Genomic DNA, 16,364 nt, shown 5'->3' with positions numbered 1-16,364 from the left:
ATTCTATCATTCACAGTCCATTACAAACAGTAGACTATTTTATGCCCACAGTGTTGATGTGCTGCTGTTTACAATACAATAAAAGTTAATGGAAGGGAGCAAAATACAATTCAGTTACTATAGAAATGTTTCTAAACCAGTAAAATAAATTGAAATTAACTGCCATTTCTAAAATGTCTTAGAATTTCAGTGTCAATCATGCCTTTCAGTTTTGTTCTTTGAATACATTAAATTTGCATATATGTTTAGGGAATTTTTTTTTTTTTTTTGCAAATGTCATGTGTTCCACATGCTTGTAAACATAGGGACATTTTAAGTATTACCCTCATTTGAGTTTTCAATAATTTTCAACAACTTCATCTATTCCAAATACAAGGTGGTGGAGTATGCGAAAAGAAGAAGTAGATTAGGGATCAGTAGGTTTACTTCAGGTTACTTCCTAATTTAGGCATGTTGTTTTGGCAGACTATTGTGCGTTGTTCTTACTCATAGAATAGGGGTTCTATGTATTCAGTGACTTTTCTAACATTTCTTAACAGGAATTTGGCTGAGGTTGAATCTAGGACAGAGAAGCGCTGTTCTACCAATTCTCTCACTTACTCTTCCCTTTTGCTGGGACTACCTGGAACACTGATATAGTTGGGATATTTGTTCCTGCCCAAATCTCTTGTTGAATCATAACTGCCAGTGCTAGAGTTGGGGCCTGGTGGGAGGTGGTGAGTCATGGGGGCAGATCCCTTATGGCTTGTGCTGTCTTCATGATAGTGGTCATTTAAAGGTGTGTGGCACCTCCCCACCTGCTTCTTGCTCCTGTTTTGCCTTGTGATGTGTCTGGTCCCCCTTCTTCCTCTGTCATGATTATAAGCTTCTTGACGCCTCCCTAGAGGCCTAACAGATGATGCCAGCACCATGCTTCTTGTAAAGCCTGAAGAACCATGAGCCAATTAAGCCTCTTTTCTTTATAAATTACCCAGTCTCAGGTATTTATTTATAGAAATGCAAGAATGATCTAATGCAAACAAGCATTGAAAATGCTTGTGATATGTTACACTCTTTTACATTTTTATTTTAGAAATGTATTTATCATTGCAGGAATATGAGAAGACCAGATACTAAACTCATGTAAATAACTATACTTGATATCTGTCCCAGAGGCAAATGCTTTTCAAAGGCTTCTGTTTTTTGTTAAGACTCTCTAACAAAGAAATTCCTTATGTATATGTGTGTTGAATATAATAATTCTTATAGTAAGTACTTATAGTCTGGTTCAGACTATCACATTTCTGTGTACCATGAAGGCTTTATCACCAGCAGAAGGGCCCAGAAAGTTTTGAAGCAAAAGGAATATGCTTTACCGAGTGCATGAAGCAATGTTGCTTTGTTTACTTGACAGGTTAGAGAGAACTGTCATCATCCTACTAATGTATTTTTAGTCAGTCTTGTTTTCAAGAGTATACAAGAGTTTAGAGAGTTTGCTTTATAAAACTTCACATTCATTAACAGGAATACTCTTTAGATAGTAAATATTGAAATGGCTATATTTGACCTTCTATTATAAACAATTTAAAAATAGGTAAGAGACAGGAAGGGATTAAATGGTATTAAATCTAATACTCCTAATATATATGGAGAGTACATATTATTTGAAATGAGAATGTAGACAACATGAGGCAAGAAATACTAGAAAATAATGGGCCATGGATGCCTTCAGCTCTAATAATGGCTTAAATCTGAAAAAGATTTCGAAATACAGTATGAATTTCTTTTTTTATTTTGTTTTATTTTATTTATTTATTTGCTTATTTTTGAGACAATGTCTCACTCTGTTGCTCAGGCTGAAGTGCAGTGGCACGATCTTGCCTCACTGCAACCTCTGCCTCCTGGTCTCAAGCTATTCTGCCCCAGCCTCCCGAGTAACTGAGACTACAGGCATGCACCACCATGCCTGACTAATTTTTATATTTTTAGTAGAGATGATATTTCACCATATTGGCCAGACTGGTCTCGAACTGCTGACCTAAGGTGATCCACCCTTCTTGGCCTCCTAAAATGCTGGGATTACAGGTGTGATCCGCCACTCTTAGCCACAGTATTAATTTCTATGCTTTGACATTATGTATTACACTTTTTTAAGTGTCCCAGTATAAACTACTACACTAAGGAGGGATACAAGTTTATTTTGGACATTTGATCAATATCACTCTTCAAAAGTTAGCATATAATCTACTTTCAGGCACTATCAGCTCTGATTTTCCTGCCCTATGACATATACTAAAAGGAAAAACTACTTTCCATCCCAGCAAGGTCTCAGTGAAGGACTATGATATTTAATATCAGGAAAATAAACTTTCAATATTCTATCATAACAGTTGGAAATGTTGGCCATCCTTCATGTTCCTGTCGTTTCTTAATGCTTTTATTTTTTTTTTTTTGAAAAATTGCTTTTGAACCTTGTTGCCTAAATTTTATTTGTGATACTGTTTGTTACTATCAAGTAGGATGGCATTAAAGAGTAAACAGGCAAAATGTTCACAGAGGCAAAAATTAAACAAAACACTTAAGAGCTGCTCATTGTAAGTTTTAGGAAATATTTTTTTTAAAATGGTTTGCACAGTAACACCAAAGGAGGCATACATAATTATTAGCAAAGAACAAATGTCCTTGGCCATAAGGTTATATAAAGCATGAACTTTTTTTCCCAGATGCTTTTAACTAAAGCTCTGGCTCAATGATGCTTCTCTGGAGATTAGTCTACCTTGGCCATCTTCCCACCCACCCACTCTTTGTCACTCTTCATCAGCTAGAAACCATTATCCACCCACCCTCCCACTGACTGCTGTCATGAATCTTCCACTTTCTTTGTCGCGTTAAATCACTTTCTGCCGCCGTCTAATTTTATCACCTCTTTACCAGACTATAGTTTTTCATAGCCTCTGTTTAACCTCACCCATTTTTTCAGTGCTAATTGTTTTTCTTTATCATCACTTTCTTTTTGTTTTTCACACTATGTTACTTTAAGTCACACTCTATCTTCTCTACATATCTCGTTGTGCTCTTATTCTTCTAGAAAAATATCAGGGCAAATTATTAGTGTCAGGGTCTCTCAAAAGAGGGGATCAAATGAGCATACTTGGTTCTCTCTTCTGAAGACAGATAGTGTTTTAGTTAAGCTAGATAGTTTGCACCATATTACCCAGGGAATGGGTGTCATGGATGGTTTTGGATCTGGGAAGATATATGTTAGATGAAAAGATATGAGAAATATCAATTAGTGGGAGTTCTAGTTATCCTGGCTTTGCCTCTTTGCCCTCTTCCTGTGCTGGAAAGCTGACTTATGTGGACTACCTCACCCCGGTTCTTTTACCTTCCCACATCAAGTTGAATTTCCTCCATGAATTGCATTGCAAGGACATTAGATAGTGGACAGAAAAAGAAGTCAGAATATTTATCCATCTCCCTTCCATCTATGCTCATCTGTAATGATTTAGCAGTGCGTGAGTCTATCTACTAAAGGCCACTGCTCTTGATGGATGGCTTTATTCACCTCAGCTGCATTTTTCACTAGCTTCTGGTAACAGACCTAGTAAAAAGCAATGCATTATTTGTACCTTTGCATGCCCATCTCTATAAATAATTCTTTATTAAACCCTCTTCAATTATGACTTAAAGATATGTTTTCTATTTTCTGCAGCAATTCTGACTAATATAAAAGAGATTGGAGGGGATTAAAAATAAGGTGACAAGTTAGAATAATTTTGCAGTATTACTGGTGTGACGGGATATGAGCCTTTATTTGGGATAATGGCACCAAGAATTATTTTAAAAAATGGGAGTGTCTTAAATATATTAAAAAGAAAAAGATAGTAGGATTTAATGTTTGATTTGATATGTTTGTAAACTTTAAAGTTTTTGGGGATTACTTTTCCAAACATAGCAATAGAGTGAGGGATAAGTTAACCTTAATGGATCACTGATTGTTCAGGTATTTCCTTCAAATCAATATATAAATACTTTATAACTCAAGTAAATCAGTTCTCAGCTCCTGTTACTCTAATCTTGATTCCTTCATAAAAGTAATAACATAATTTGGTGATTGCATTCTATATCTTATTTTTTACTTTTGAAATATGAATAAAGACTTTACAACTTTTATTTTATTTTATTAATTTATTATTATTATTTTTAGACGGAGTCTTGCTCTGTCTCCCAGGCTGGAGTGCAATAGCATGATCATAGCTCACTGCAGCTTCCGCCTCCCGGGTTCAAGGGATTCTCCTGCCTCAGTCTCCCGAGTAGTTGGGATTACATGCACCCACCACCATGCCCAGCTATTTTGGTATTTTTAGTAGGGATGGGGATTCACCATGGATCAGGCTGATTTCAAACTCCTGACCTTATGTGATCTGCTTGCCTCGGCCTCCCAAAATGCTGGGATTACAGATGTCAGCCACCACGCCTGGCCTATAGTCATTTTTAAATAATAAATTTCAGTGATTGCTGGGCATAAAGTAATATTTTAAGGTACCATTTAGATTTTTAAAGTAAATCTGGGGAGATAAAGAATGGAAAATAAGATAGTATTACTAGTGAAATGTCTATTGACATACTCAGTGCAGGAAACCATGTCAAAGCTATCAATATCCTAATGCTGTATCTTCCCATAACACTAACTATGAGATTTTAACTCAAGAAAAGCTGAGAACTGTGTAACTGTGGCATTAGTTTCTTAAGTATTTAAACTAGATTAGTCAGAAATACAAATTTAGAATGATATTACCCAGGAATATACTTGTTTAGCATTATAAATGCTATCTAAAAAAATGAATAATCAAGAGTATTGTAATAGAGTATATTGAGCTGTGAGGCAACAGTTAAGCCAAAACCATGTTCTGAATAGCCACCTTTTCTTTTTTTCTTTCTTTCTTTTTTTTTTTTTTTCTTTTTTGAGTCAGACTCTTGCTGTGTCACGCAGGCTGGAGTGCAGTGGTGCGATCTTGGCTCACTGCAGCTTCCACCTCCCGGGTTCAAGCAATGACCACCTTTTCTATTTGTCGTAATTACACTGAGCTTTAGCAGGATAACATCCAACTCAACTCAAAGGGAAAAACTCCCAAAAGGAGTATTTATTTGATTTATTTATTTTTGCCAAATATCAACCCTTTTCTTCTGAATGATGTAGTCTATGAAATAAAAATTAGGAACCTAGTGCTTGAGTGGAATTCTGGAAAAAGTAAAATATGTAATGCTGTTACACCGAATAGAGACTTAACTATAGTAAGCAGCTATAAAATAGGCTTTAGATATATAGTCAGTACCTGTGAAACTACAGCCCACATAGCAGCTCATTTTATTCTTTTTTCTGTGTCTACTGAATATCTGTAAATGAAAGATTTATTAAATGTACTTTTCATGTTTCTCTGTTAATTAAGCAAATGCAGTTTTATATAGACAACTGGTCATATAACTTTTCTCTTAAAAATGATAGTCATCATCATTTTTAGGCAACATTGACTACTTTTCCCCAAACTTAACCACATCTCAGCATTAGTTAAGGGTTTGTTTGTTAAACGTTTTTCTCATACTTTCACATCTCATGTTTATTTTTATTAGCTCCATGTACTTCCTGTCTTAGTCTGGTTTTTGTTGCTATGACAAAATACTACAGACTTGGTAATTTACAAAGAAAATAAGTTTAGCTGGCTCATGGTTCTGGAGGTTGGAAAATTCAAGAGCATGGCACTGGCATCTGGTGTCATCCATTGGTGGAAGGGTATCACACGGCCAGAGAGCACACTCCGGAGAGAGCTAAGATTCAAATACCAGTACTTTTAATTACTAGTTTTTTTCTACCCCTCTTTTGCCAAGTTACTTAAATTTTCCACATCTTAGTTTCCTTATCTACAAAATGAACTTTACTTGTATTTGTCCATTCTTACACTGCCCTAAAGAACTATCTGAGACTGGGTAATGTACAAAGAAAAAATGTTTAATTGACCCACAGTTCCATAGGGCGTCCAGGAGACATGGCTGGGGAAGCCTGAGAAAACTTACTGGCAGAAGGGCAAAAAGGAAGCAAACATATCTTCACATGGCAGCAGGAGAGAGGGAGTACAGGGGGGAAGTGCTACACACTTTAAAACAACCAGATCTCGTGAGAACTCGCTCACTAGCAGGAGAATAGCAAGGGAGAAATCCGTTCCCATGATCCAATCCCCTCCCACCAGATCCCTCCTTCAACACTGGAGTTTACAATTCAACATGAAATTTGGGTGGAGACATGGAGACAAACCATATCACTGCTACTGCACAATAGAGTTTTTAAGAATATAATATAAAATAAAATATATAAATTGCCTCTCCCACTGGCCTAGTTCTAGTGCACCCAAGTGCTTAATAAATATCACCTGTAGTTACTGCTGATAATTTAAAAAACTGTTACTTTTGATGTGCTAATTGGCAGATTCTTACAATAACTTTATTTTTCTTACATAAGTAAATTAAATATCTTATGGATTGTGGTCCTTAAAAATGATGATTAACTTTTTGAGCCCATATTTAATGATTTAACTATCACCTTTGCATCTAACGAGATTCACATTAAATATTTTGAGGCTTTCAACATTTCCCATAAATTTTTATTTTATTCTAAAAATCTTGAAATCTATATATAAGGTGAAAGGATCTTATAATAATCACCCATCACCAAGATTCAATTAATTACTAACATTTTGCCACATTTATTTTATCTTTTTTGTATGAATTTATAAAGTCAAAGAAAAATGGTGGGATTAGTTTGTATAAATAGCTCACACGTAATTAATTATAGTAAAGTGTCCTTTTCATTCTATCTAATTTCACTTATTTATTTTAGTAATGATATCTGTGTCTACAAGAGCACATAGATAATTAAGTTGTGTGCACATCTAGATTTTTACATCAAAATTCAAAACATCTAAAGTGTACAAATCTGGATTTTTAAAATGTTTACATCCTTCATATGCATAGTATCTGTTCTGAGATGAATTTCTAACTAGATTTTATATTAGAAATAGTATTCAGTGACTTAATATATGACTTATGTTGAGGTTTCTAATTTTATTTCTTTTATTTCTATTGTCTCTTAGTTGTAGTGAGTTATCTGATAACATTTGGCCTATCAGAATACAAATAACAAATCAAAAAAATTAAAATATCTGCTTTAGTTGATAATACAAATTTACTCAGCTTTAAAAAATAAGGCTGTAAAGCTTCTTGTAAATACTAAATTGTATTTTAAATTTTGATAGTTTTTTAGTTACTACTGAATGAGGAATATGCCATAAATTAATTTTCAGTCATTAAAATCTAAGAAAAAAGTAAATATTACTGGAAATATCGTACCTTTTTTCATTAATGAACATGTCAGAATTTCTAAAAGTATATCTCAAAATTAATACAGAAAAATAGTATGTTTGTATAAGTTAGAGAATTTTCATCTTCTCCATTTATTATTTGTCAATCTTGAGAAAGTAGAAGCACAAAGAAAACTCTATCACTGTTTAAAATTATTTAAACCCAAACCACTGAACAGATCTACCATATCCACTGGATAGGACCCTGGACTCTCTCAAATGAATAATTCACATTTGTGATGCTCACTCTACTGTTTACATTTAAACATCAGAAAGAAAAATTATAAAACAATTTTAATCTGCACCTAAACAGTTTTATGATCATTAAATTTGCATAATACATTATTATCTGCCACATTTATTTCCCTCTACCCCATCCCAGCTCACCTTGCAAGTAAAAGTGCTCATAAAATCTCAGTGGCTGAAAAGGTTTATAGTAGTTTCACAGCCACTTTATTTCCAGGTAGTAGACACATTTCTTCCAGGACCTATAATTTAATCATTTTGCATGTGAAAAAAGTAGGACAATGACATTTAGATTTAGGTATTTAAGTTAAGAACAACCAGAAGGAGATATATATGTATATATGTAAATATGTGTGTATGTATACACACACATACACACATATATATAAATTATGAATTTTAAAATGGTGGATGGTATTTGTTTCTGGTGAAGCAGGCTTTAATGGTGAAAGAATCACATTCATTTTTTTTTTCCAGTGATTGAACCAAGCCAAATCTGAGCAAAGCTAGCTCCTGTGCCCAATCCTGCATTCTCTTAACCGGTAATAAAGAACTTTGCTGGCCTGACAGGTTGTCACAGCAATTATTCACAGAAGTTCTGTAGCAGTTGTATCTGTCAGCCCATGTAGTATTGAATATTTTAACTGGCAGTCTTCCAAGACTGAACATTAATCTTACCATCTCCTATTACAGTCCCTAATCAAGATATTCCAGGGGTGATTGCACTAACATTGTTTGAAGACTACATCTACTGGACTGATGGGAAAACCAAGTCACTCAGCCGTGCCCATAAAACATCGGGAGCAGACAGACTCTCACTGATTAACTCATGGCATGCCATCACAGATATCCAGGTGTATCATTCTTATAGACAACCTGATGGTAATTATTCTTTCCATGATTTCCATAAATGCATTAACATCTTTCAGTAACATTCCATTTTTTATTCTTTCAAGGTTAAATGTAATTTTATTTTTGATGAAGTTTACTAGATTTAATTATTTAGCATCACTTTATGGAAGAATTCAATCAATATGAAGTACTGCTCTTAAGACATATGATAGAAGCTCAATAATAGGACAAAGAATTATAGATTTGTTCAACTCATATAAAATGATAATAATGCACTTAGATAAGTGAAGACTGTATTCTTGAAATAATTTGTTTACAAAATAGAGGATCCTTAGTTTCTGCAATGCTGAGTAGGAAGAATTATGTTTAAGTAGCTCTCAGATTTTAAAACTGACAACTCTATCAAGTTTTCTTCAACATGTGTTTAATAGGAATTTCATCTGGCCTTGTGAAATAAAGGTTTGATTATTTTCCTTAAAAAACTTATCTGGCCTATAAAGCAAAGCCATTACACTCCTAGGTGTAGATCATTGTTTCATTGTTTTATTTTATGTTTGTATTTCTGAACATATGTTGTCTTCATCCAAAATGCTTCTAGTTTTGTTTATTTTTCTCATGGACAGTTTTTTCCTACTAAAATTCTTGTTTTGTAGAAATGCACCCTTAAAATTATTGAATGGTCAAATTAATGTCAATGGACAATGAGTAGCATTTGTGACAAAGTAAAATTATATTTATAGTTTTGATGAGTTCTTGATTACAAAGATTTATTCCAATTCAAGTTATGAAGCTTAAATGTCCTATCTCTAATCCCATGTTATATTATTAGTTTTGATTATCCTGTTTTGTTGTTGTTGTTTCTTTCTTATCTGTAGTCTCCAAACATCTCTGCATGATAAATAATGGTGGTTGCAGTCATCTGTGCCTTTTGGCCCCTGGAAAAACCCACACTTGTGCATGTCCCACCAACTTCTATCTGGCAGCTGATAATAGGACTTGCTTATCCAACTGCACAGCCAGCCAGGTGAGTGGAGGTCTGCGAATCTTCTTATAGAGTGTATGGTGAAACATCAGTTCTTTTGTTTAGCATAACATTGAATGATCATTCCATACATTGTAGAGATGGTCACAGAATAAAGGAAAAGCACTATAACACCTCATTAAAATGGGCCTTAGCCATTAGGAAGAATAAATAAAGGCCAAAAAGGAAACAAACAAACAAACAAACAAACAAACAAAAAAGAAAGAGAAAGAAAAAAGTATTTCACAGATCCACACAAATAATGTCTCAAATCCTAAGTGGGCATAACAGCAACAACAGAGGAGATTTATGTAGTTTAATAAGGCAAGGTGATTGAGGAATGGTGTAGGTAAAAGGAGGTGGAGTTTAAACAGAGCAGGAAATCTCTCCAGATAATATGCTCTATGTCACTGTCCCCACTTTCCATTTCCAGAGTTGGTGATCTGGAAAAGATAACTGGAGAGTAAGTCTCTAGATTTTGTTTTTATTAAAATAAATTATATGATCAAAATAACTTTCTTCTGAAACCTCTTTTTCTTTAAAACTTAATTATTTTCAGTTGAAGATATCCCAGGAGTTAAGTTGTCTACTGTATGGTAGTTGCATGGACTTGATTTTATTACTTTCAAATTTTGGACAATAGTCATATCACATTATAAAACTGTACCTTGTAACACATGAGCCACTATCTTGTTGGATTTAAGATAAAACTGTCAAACTATATTTTGTCTTTTAAATGACTAAATTTATTTTTAGAATCATGTGTTTGAATTTGCTAATTTTCCAGTTACTAGCAGTGGTTTCATTGCAAGAGACCGAATTTCTCTTAGATTGTTTCTATCTTCAAAATGGGGAAGCTAAATTTAGCTCAGCTTGCCTTTCAGATTAGATTTAGGACTATCATACACGAAAGAACTGCATAAATAACAACTACTAGAACTTTTTCAGGGAGTCAGAATGTGTAGAGGTTAAGGGCATAGACTCTGAAGCCAGACCCTCTGTGATCATAACCCAGACTCGACTTTAAATTGAGTTTGTTACTTCTTGGTACCTTGGTTTTCTCATCTTTTAAATGGGATTATACTGTTTCTAAGCCATATACAGATTAAATGGGAAAAGTCCCTGGTACATAGTAGATTTTTTTATTACTATTGTCGTATACTGCAGCTGAAATTTACATAAAAAGTCATGTGTGTAGTGTGAGCTGCCCTCAGGACGTTCTGATGACTCATTGAAAGCACAAGCCATAGACTCTGCTTTTATTACAAAATGTGTTATTCTAATTAAACGTCCCTGAGTATTTGTGTAAAAAAGTATTATTTTTAAAGAGCTGGAAATTTAAGCCATTATGAGAGATAAAATTAGTGACTGAATTATTCTTAGTGGTCAAATTAAAGAGAGAAATAACATTTTTAAAAATATTTTAAAATAGGATTATCAATACTATTGGTGCTATTTAGTCAAATTTTCAGGTAGCGTCCACTCAGGTTATTCTAAAATAATCTTTGGTCTCTTGCTTTGGAGTGATCATACATATATCAGTCTGTTGAGGCCCAAAACTGAGGCTGTCACTGGCTTAGTAGAGATGATGCCGGCCTGAGTCACTACAGTGGCGATGGTTTAATAGCCAACTAAAAATAGAGCAAAATCACAGTATTCTTTGAAGCACAGGTGAACATCTCAAATAGCAAGGCACAGAGAGTAAAACATCAGACTCACTACAGGCATCAAAGGGATAACATTTTTAAAAATATTATATATGAAAATCTGTAACTGTTTATCCAATGCCAACAAATTAGATTAATCAAATAAATGAAAACCTAACTCACCCTGAAAGTATTATTTATCTAATAAAATTATTTCCCAATTTGGTATCCATGATGACAACACTAAAATATTTATAATTTTTAAATATCCCCAATAGTCTATCATGAATTTTTAAAAACTTAACAATAGCAAGACAGAGCAAACAAATCCAAATGTGGACAATACTTTTCAACCATATTTCTGAAAACAACTGAAAAAGAGGAGGTATCACTTCATTAGTTTCATCTTCAAGGAAAAAGTTAATTGCCCAGGCCCGGTAGCTCACGCCTATAATCCCAGCACTTTGGGAGGATGAGGCAGGTGGATCATTTGAGGTCAGGAGTTGGAGAGCCACCTGGCCAACATAGCGAAACCTCATCTCTACTAAAAAATATTAAAAATTAGCTGGGTGTAGTGGCATGGACCTGTAATCCCTGCTACCCCGGAGGGTGAGACATGAGAATTGCTTGAACCCAGGAGGCGGAGGCTGTAGTGAGCCAAGATCGTTCCACTGCATTCCAGCCTAGGCAACAGAGTGAAACTCTTGTCTCAAAAAATAAAAACAAATAAAAAACGAAAGAAAAAAAGTTCATGAAGAACAGGTAATGCAAAGTGTTAAGTGGTTATCCCTGTAAATCTTCTCATTTGTGAGACCATTTTACCTCTGGTTCTTTTCTGATCTAATAAGAGGAAAATCTATCTCTTGTATACTTCTTGGAGAAAAATCAGTTTGTAGAAACATGATTTTCAGTGAGGTAGACCTTTAAAGGAAGCAAATTATCTAGGCAGTTTACAATCATGCTAGTAAGTATTTTGATGAAAATTTTGCATTATTTATTTATTCTTACATAGGGATTTTGATATATCATCTAATGATTGTCAACAAATGACATGTTCACCAAATATTATTATTTTAGGAAAAAACAGGCAAATCACATCAATAAGAATTCTATTAGAATTGAAAACATAGTCTGATAATCTAATAAAAGTTAAGATTAAGTTTAATTCATATAACACTAGTCATTTCAAGTATTTAATGAAAATCATTTTAATTAGAAAAAAAGTCAACTTAAAAATGGCTTTACTTAAGCTTTAAAATAGAGACTCTTCTTGTTTCAACTAAACTTCACCATGTTGGGATTGCATTTTATCCTGGTATTCATATTAGTAGACACATATTTAGTAGTTTCTTTATAGCTTTTTCTTGTGGGTGATAATTACAGTCTACAGTTTATTTTATGATGATATTAGTCTTAGAGAACATTTATGATGAAGACTGTTTTATATTTATATCTAGCATTAGTCTTTTTTAAGTTACTGAATTTAAGTATGTAGAAATGAAGCTAAGATATGAAACAGAAGAGATCTTCCTGTGAGAATAAAATATTGATTAACATGAAAAATAAGATAAGTATATTTTACCCTGGCCTCCGTTAACTCAAAACCCTTTAATGTTATTATCAAAGTCAAATGAAGAGCAAAATCATTATATCATATATAATTCCAACAGTTCATGTTTATTTAAATCGGGCTCATTTAGTGAATAAAAAATATATGCAATTTAGATATTTTTCCAATCATGATTGGAAAGACTTTGAGGATACTCAGGAGACCTGCTGTTCTCCTACTAATGTGTTTTAATATATTGTAATGACTAGAAATATTTAATGTTAAGGGTAACTGCTTTCCCTCGTATCCCCAGACAGTCACACTCTATAAAGGTAAGTTTTCTCCTCTCATATTTTATGAAACACACACACACACACACACACACACACACACACACACACAACAGAAATGTACAAGCTAAGCAAATATGGAAAAATCAGTTGAACAGTCAGATCTCCCATTGGATTCATAGAGCTCTATTCCTTCTTGTATTGCCACTGGGAGACAAAATTCACACTCATATTTTTTAAATGATGTAAATCTATCATGAATCCAGTCCATCATATCCAGATAAATTTAGCAAAAGCCAACATCAAATAATCTCTTATTTGAATAAAGTAACAGTATTCTAAATAAACAAACATTTAGATTGCTAATCTATTTTCATTAGTAATAATTCAGCCTAGGCTATAGTTTTCTGTTACAAATCTTTCTTGTATGTAACATGCTAAGATAAATGCCAGCTTGCTGTCAGTCACTTATATGGGAATAACAACATAAGCACTTCTAAAAGAAGTTAATAACTTTTAGAAAATCATCTCAATTAACATTTAGAAATGTTTTTAATTCAAGATGAATATTATGATACATGCTTTTCAATGAAGTTCTACTAAATTGAAGAGGAAAATAATCTGATATACCAGGAGAAATCGAATAAACGTTACATACTGCTTGGTTTAACTAATTTCAAGTGAATTTTTTTTTTTAGTGACAGCTACTCCAGATACATGTGCTCTGAATGGAATGTGAGATTTTTGTCTTTAGTTCCTTCTCTCTGAGTGGTACTGAGAAAGTAATTAGTTTATGGTCATAAATTACTAAAATATAACTGAACTGAGCTTTTTGGTCACTGTTTATATTGGGGCAATAATGAAGTTAATAGGAACAATAATTACTCTGTCTCAGCAGCTACATTTGAGTTCAAATCACCTTTCTCATAAAAGTAATATGCAATAATAACTTCCTATAGTTTGTCTCCAGTATCAAGTCACTTGCATGCTAAATAGCCTGTAAGTAAATAAATATTGCCATATAATAACTCACTTACCTTCTCAAGTATTAATCTGCCACTCAGTAGTTAATTTTTAAAAGGAGGAGTTAAAATTTCTGTTTCTATAAATAATAGAATTATTGCCTTTCTCATGACTTTTTGTTTAGCTGTTTCAAGTGGAAAGGATAATACAACAAATAAAACATATTAATAAATATTTTGGTGAATAGGGTTTTTTTAGGTAATCTGGAGAACAAGTTTTATTACAGGAGTTTTTTTCTGTGCATTCAATTTTTTAAGTCAGCAAAAAATAATAATAATAATAAAATTGAGCCTTATTTTTACCTCTTTTTAAAAAATTATCAGAATTTCTCTTTGTCCTAAAAGATCATGTGCATTTATTAGGAATTCTGAAAACTGAAAAGAACTATGTTGGCCTTAAATGCTTTAAAGAGATATTCTTAAAATTTATGTGGGGCGCATACTCATCATGGCTAAAGGCAGTATTTTCAGTGTTCAGGAATGTTTATGGAATCACAGCATGACAGAGCTGGAAAAGATACTTCAGATTATCTTCAGATCCTATTTTGGTGGCTAAAGAACACAGACTGATAGATGTTAATTGAATTGCCCAAGATTCTGAATAAAATGCAATTAAATTAAATTAATTCAAATTACCTAAATTAGTTTGACTGGATATCTCTTCCTGATATTCCTGATAGTTTTTAGCCCTATTTAGTGTTTGCCAAACTTTTCCTGTAAAGGGCCAGATAGTAAATATTATAGACTTTTCAGGCCACAGGATCTCTGTAGCAACTACTCATGTCTGCTGCTGTAGTGTACAAGTAGCCCTTCAGGGCTGGTGCGGTGATTTATTTACACCTGTGATCCAGCACTTTGGGTGGCCTAGGTGGAAGGATCACTTGAGCCCAGGAGTTGGAGACCAGCCTTGGCAACATGGTGAAACTTCGTCTTTACAAAAAATACAAAAATTAGCTGGGCAAGGTGGCAGATACCTGTAGTCCCAAATACTCCAGAGGCTGAGGTGAGAGAATCTCTTGAGCCCAAGAAATTGAGGCTCCAGAGAGCTGAGATCACACCACTGCCTTCCAACCTGGGTGACAGAGGGAGACCCCATCTCAACCAACCAGCCAGCCAACAAACCACAAAACCAAGTAGCTCTTTAGACATGTAAATGTGAGAGCTTGTCTGTGTTTGCAGGTCATCTCAAGAGGTTTTCCTGAACAATATGCTCTCCTGGAAGATCATCTTATAACTTGTTGTGTAACTAGTTCCTATTGTGGAATTCTCCAAAATCACCGTTGTTAACATTTGCAGCAAAAATGTAGACTAGGCTATGTTGCCAAATTTTAAAATATCCAGTATATAGGCACTGGGTTCTTCAACATTTTTTTTCTTTTTTCTTTTTTTTCTTTTTAAAGTTTCGTTGCAAAACTGACAAATGTATTCCATTCTGGTGGAAATGTGACACTGTGGATGACTGTGGTGATGGATCTGATGAACCTGATGACTGTCGTGAGTATACTGGCAAATGTTGAAATTTAGAGTTTAGAGTCCTTTATATCCCTGACCTGGAAAATTGATACTACACCTAAAGTATTGCCTTCTGACACTTTTCCAAAATTGAAATAGAAAAATTTTAAATGCCATTATTTAAAAATAAAATAAAAATTGTTGCAATATTTTGATTATCTCTCTGATAACTGTTACATTTAGAATGGCACCATCAACCATTTGTGTTAGATTTTGTTTCTCAAATTTGATTACTTGTGGAATAATGACATTATTTCATGTAGTGATCAGTAGGGTAATAAGGAGCATTAATTTGACTTAACATGTCACCAAGTTAGAAGAAAAAATGGGCAAGTTTCCAGAATGTCACTCAATGACTGAAATCTTATCTTTAAGAAATGTGATTTCTCAACTTTACTGTCAGCAAAGTCAGATTTTTCCAATATAAATCATTAGATTGCCATTAGGTAATTTAATTTGTTCTTAGCAATTGCTCTAAAGTGACTACCAATTATGTTTGGCATTTGACTGTAATTGGTGTGGTTAGCTGCTGCTTTTTCAGCAATCGTTGGTAACTTTGGTTGTAATGAGACATCAGCAGACTTTTCCTTGATAGTCTTGTGTACTTCACTCTGTCGGTCACTCCAATACTTCACTGTCAGGTTAGAGATGCTCGTAGTCAATCATGATAATTCCCTCAACATCCCAGTACATGGTTGCCATGATTTGGCCTTGAAAATTGAGTTCAAAATCCTTAGGCTTGCACTGCAAATAAACAGAAAAAGCTGGCTACCTTCTACTGTAGAGCTTGCTACCACCTTATTATAAAGCTTTTTCAAATTTAGGGTATATAGAT

The 16,364-nt window shown here is 33.8% G+C and overlaps 1 protein-coding gene across 1 annotated transcript in view; it reads left to right on the top strand.

The window, feature by feature from the left end:
* Window positions 1-16,364, top strand: part of LRP1B (LDL receptor related protein 1B) — a 374,764-nt gene that overhangs the window by 134,288 nt on the left and 224,112 nt on the right. The window contains exons 20-22 of the mRNA XM_077956546.1: window positions 8,331-8,519; window positions 9,365-9,513; window positions 15,418-15,511. Coding sequence (XP_077812672.1) covers window positions 8,331-8,519; window positions 9,365-9,513; window positions 15,418-15,511 — 432 coding nt within the window. The remainder of the gene's footprint in view (window positions 1-8,330; window positions 8,520-9,364; window positions 9,514-15,417; window positions 15,512-16,364) is intronic.

Source organism: Macaca mulatta, chromosome 12 (genome assembly GCF_049350105.2).
Source record: "Macaca mulatta isolate MMU2019108-1 chromosome 12, T2T-MMU8v2.0, whole genome shotgun sequence".
In the NCBI taxonomy this organism is placed as follows: domain Eukaryota; kingdom Metazoa; phylum Chordata; class Mammalia; order Primates; family Cercopithecidae; genus Macaca; species Macaca mulatta.
The sequence above is the reverse complement of the archived record's forward strand: the minus strand, read 5'-3'. Positions and strand labels throughout refer to the sequence as shown.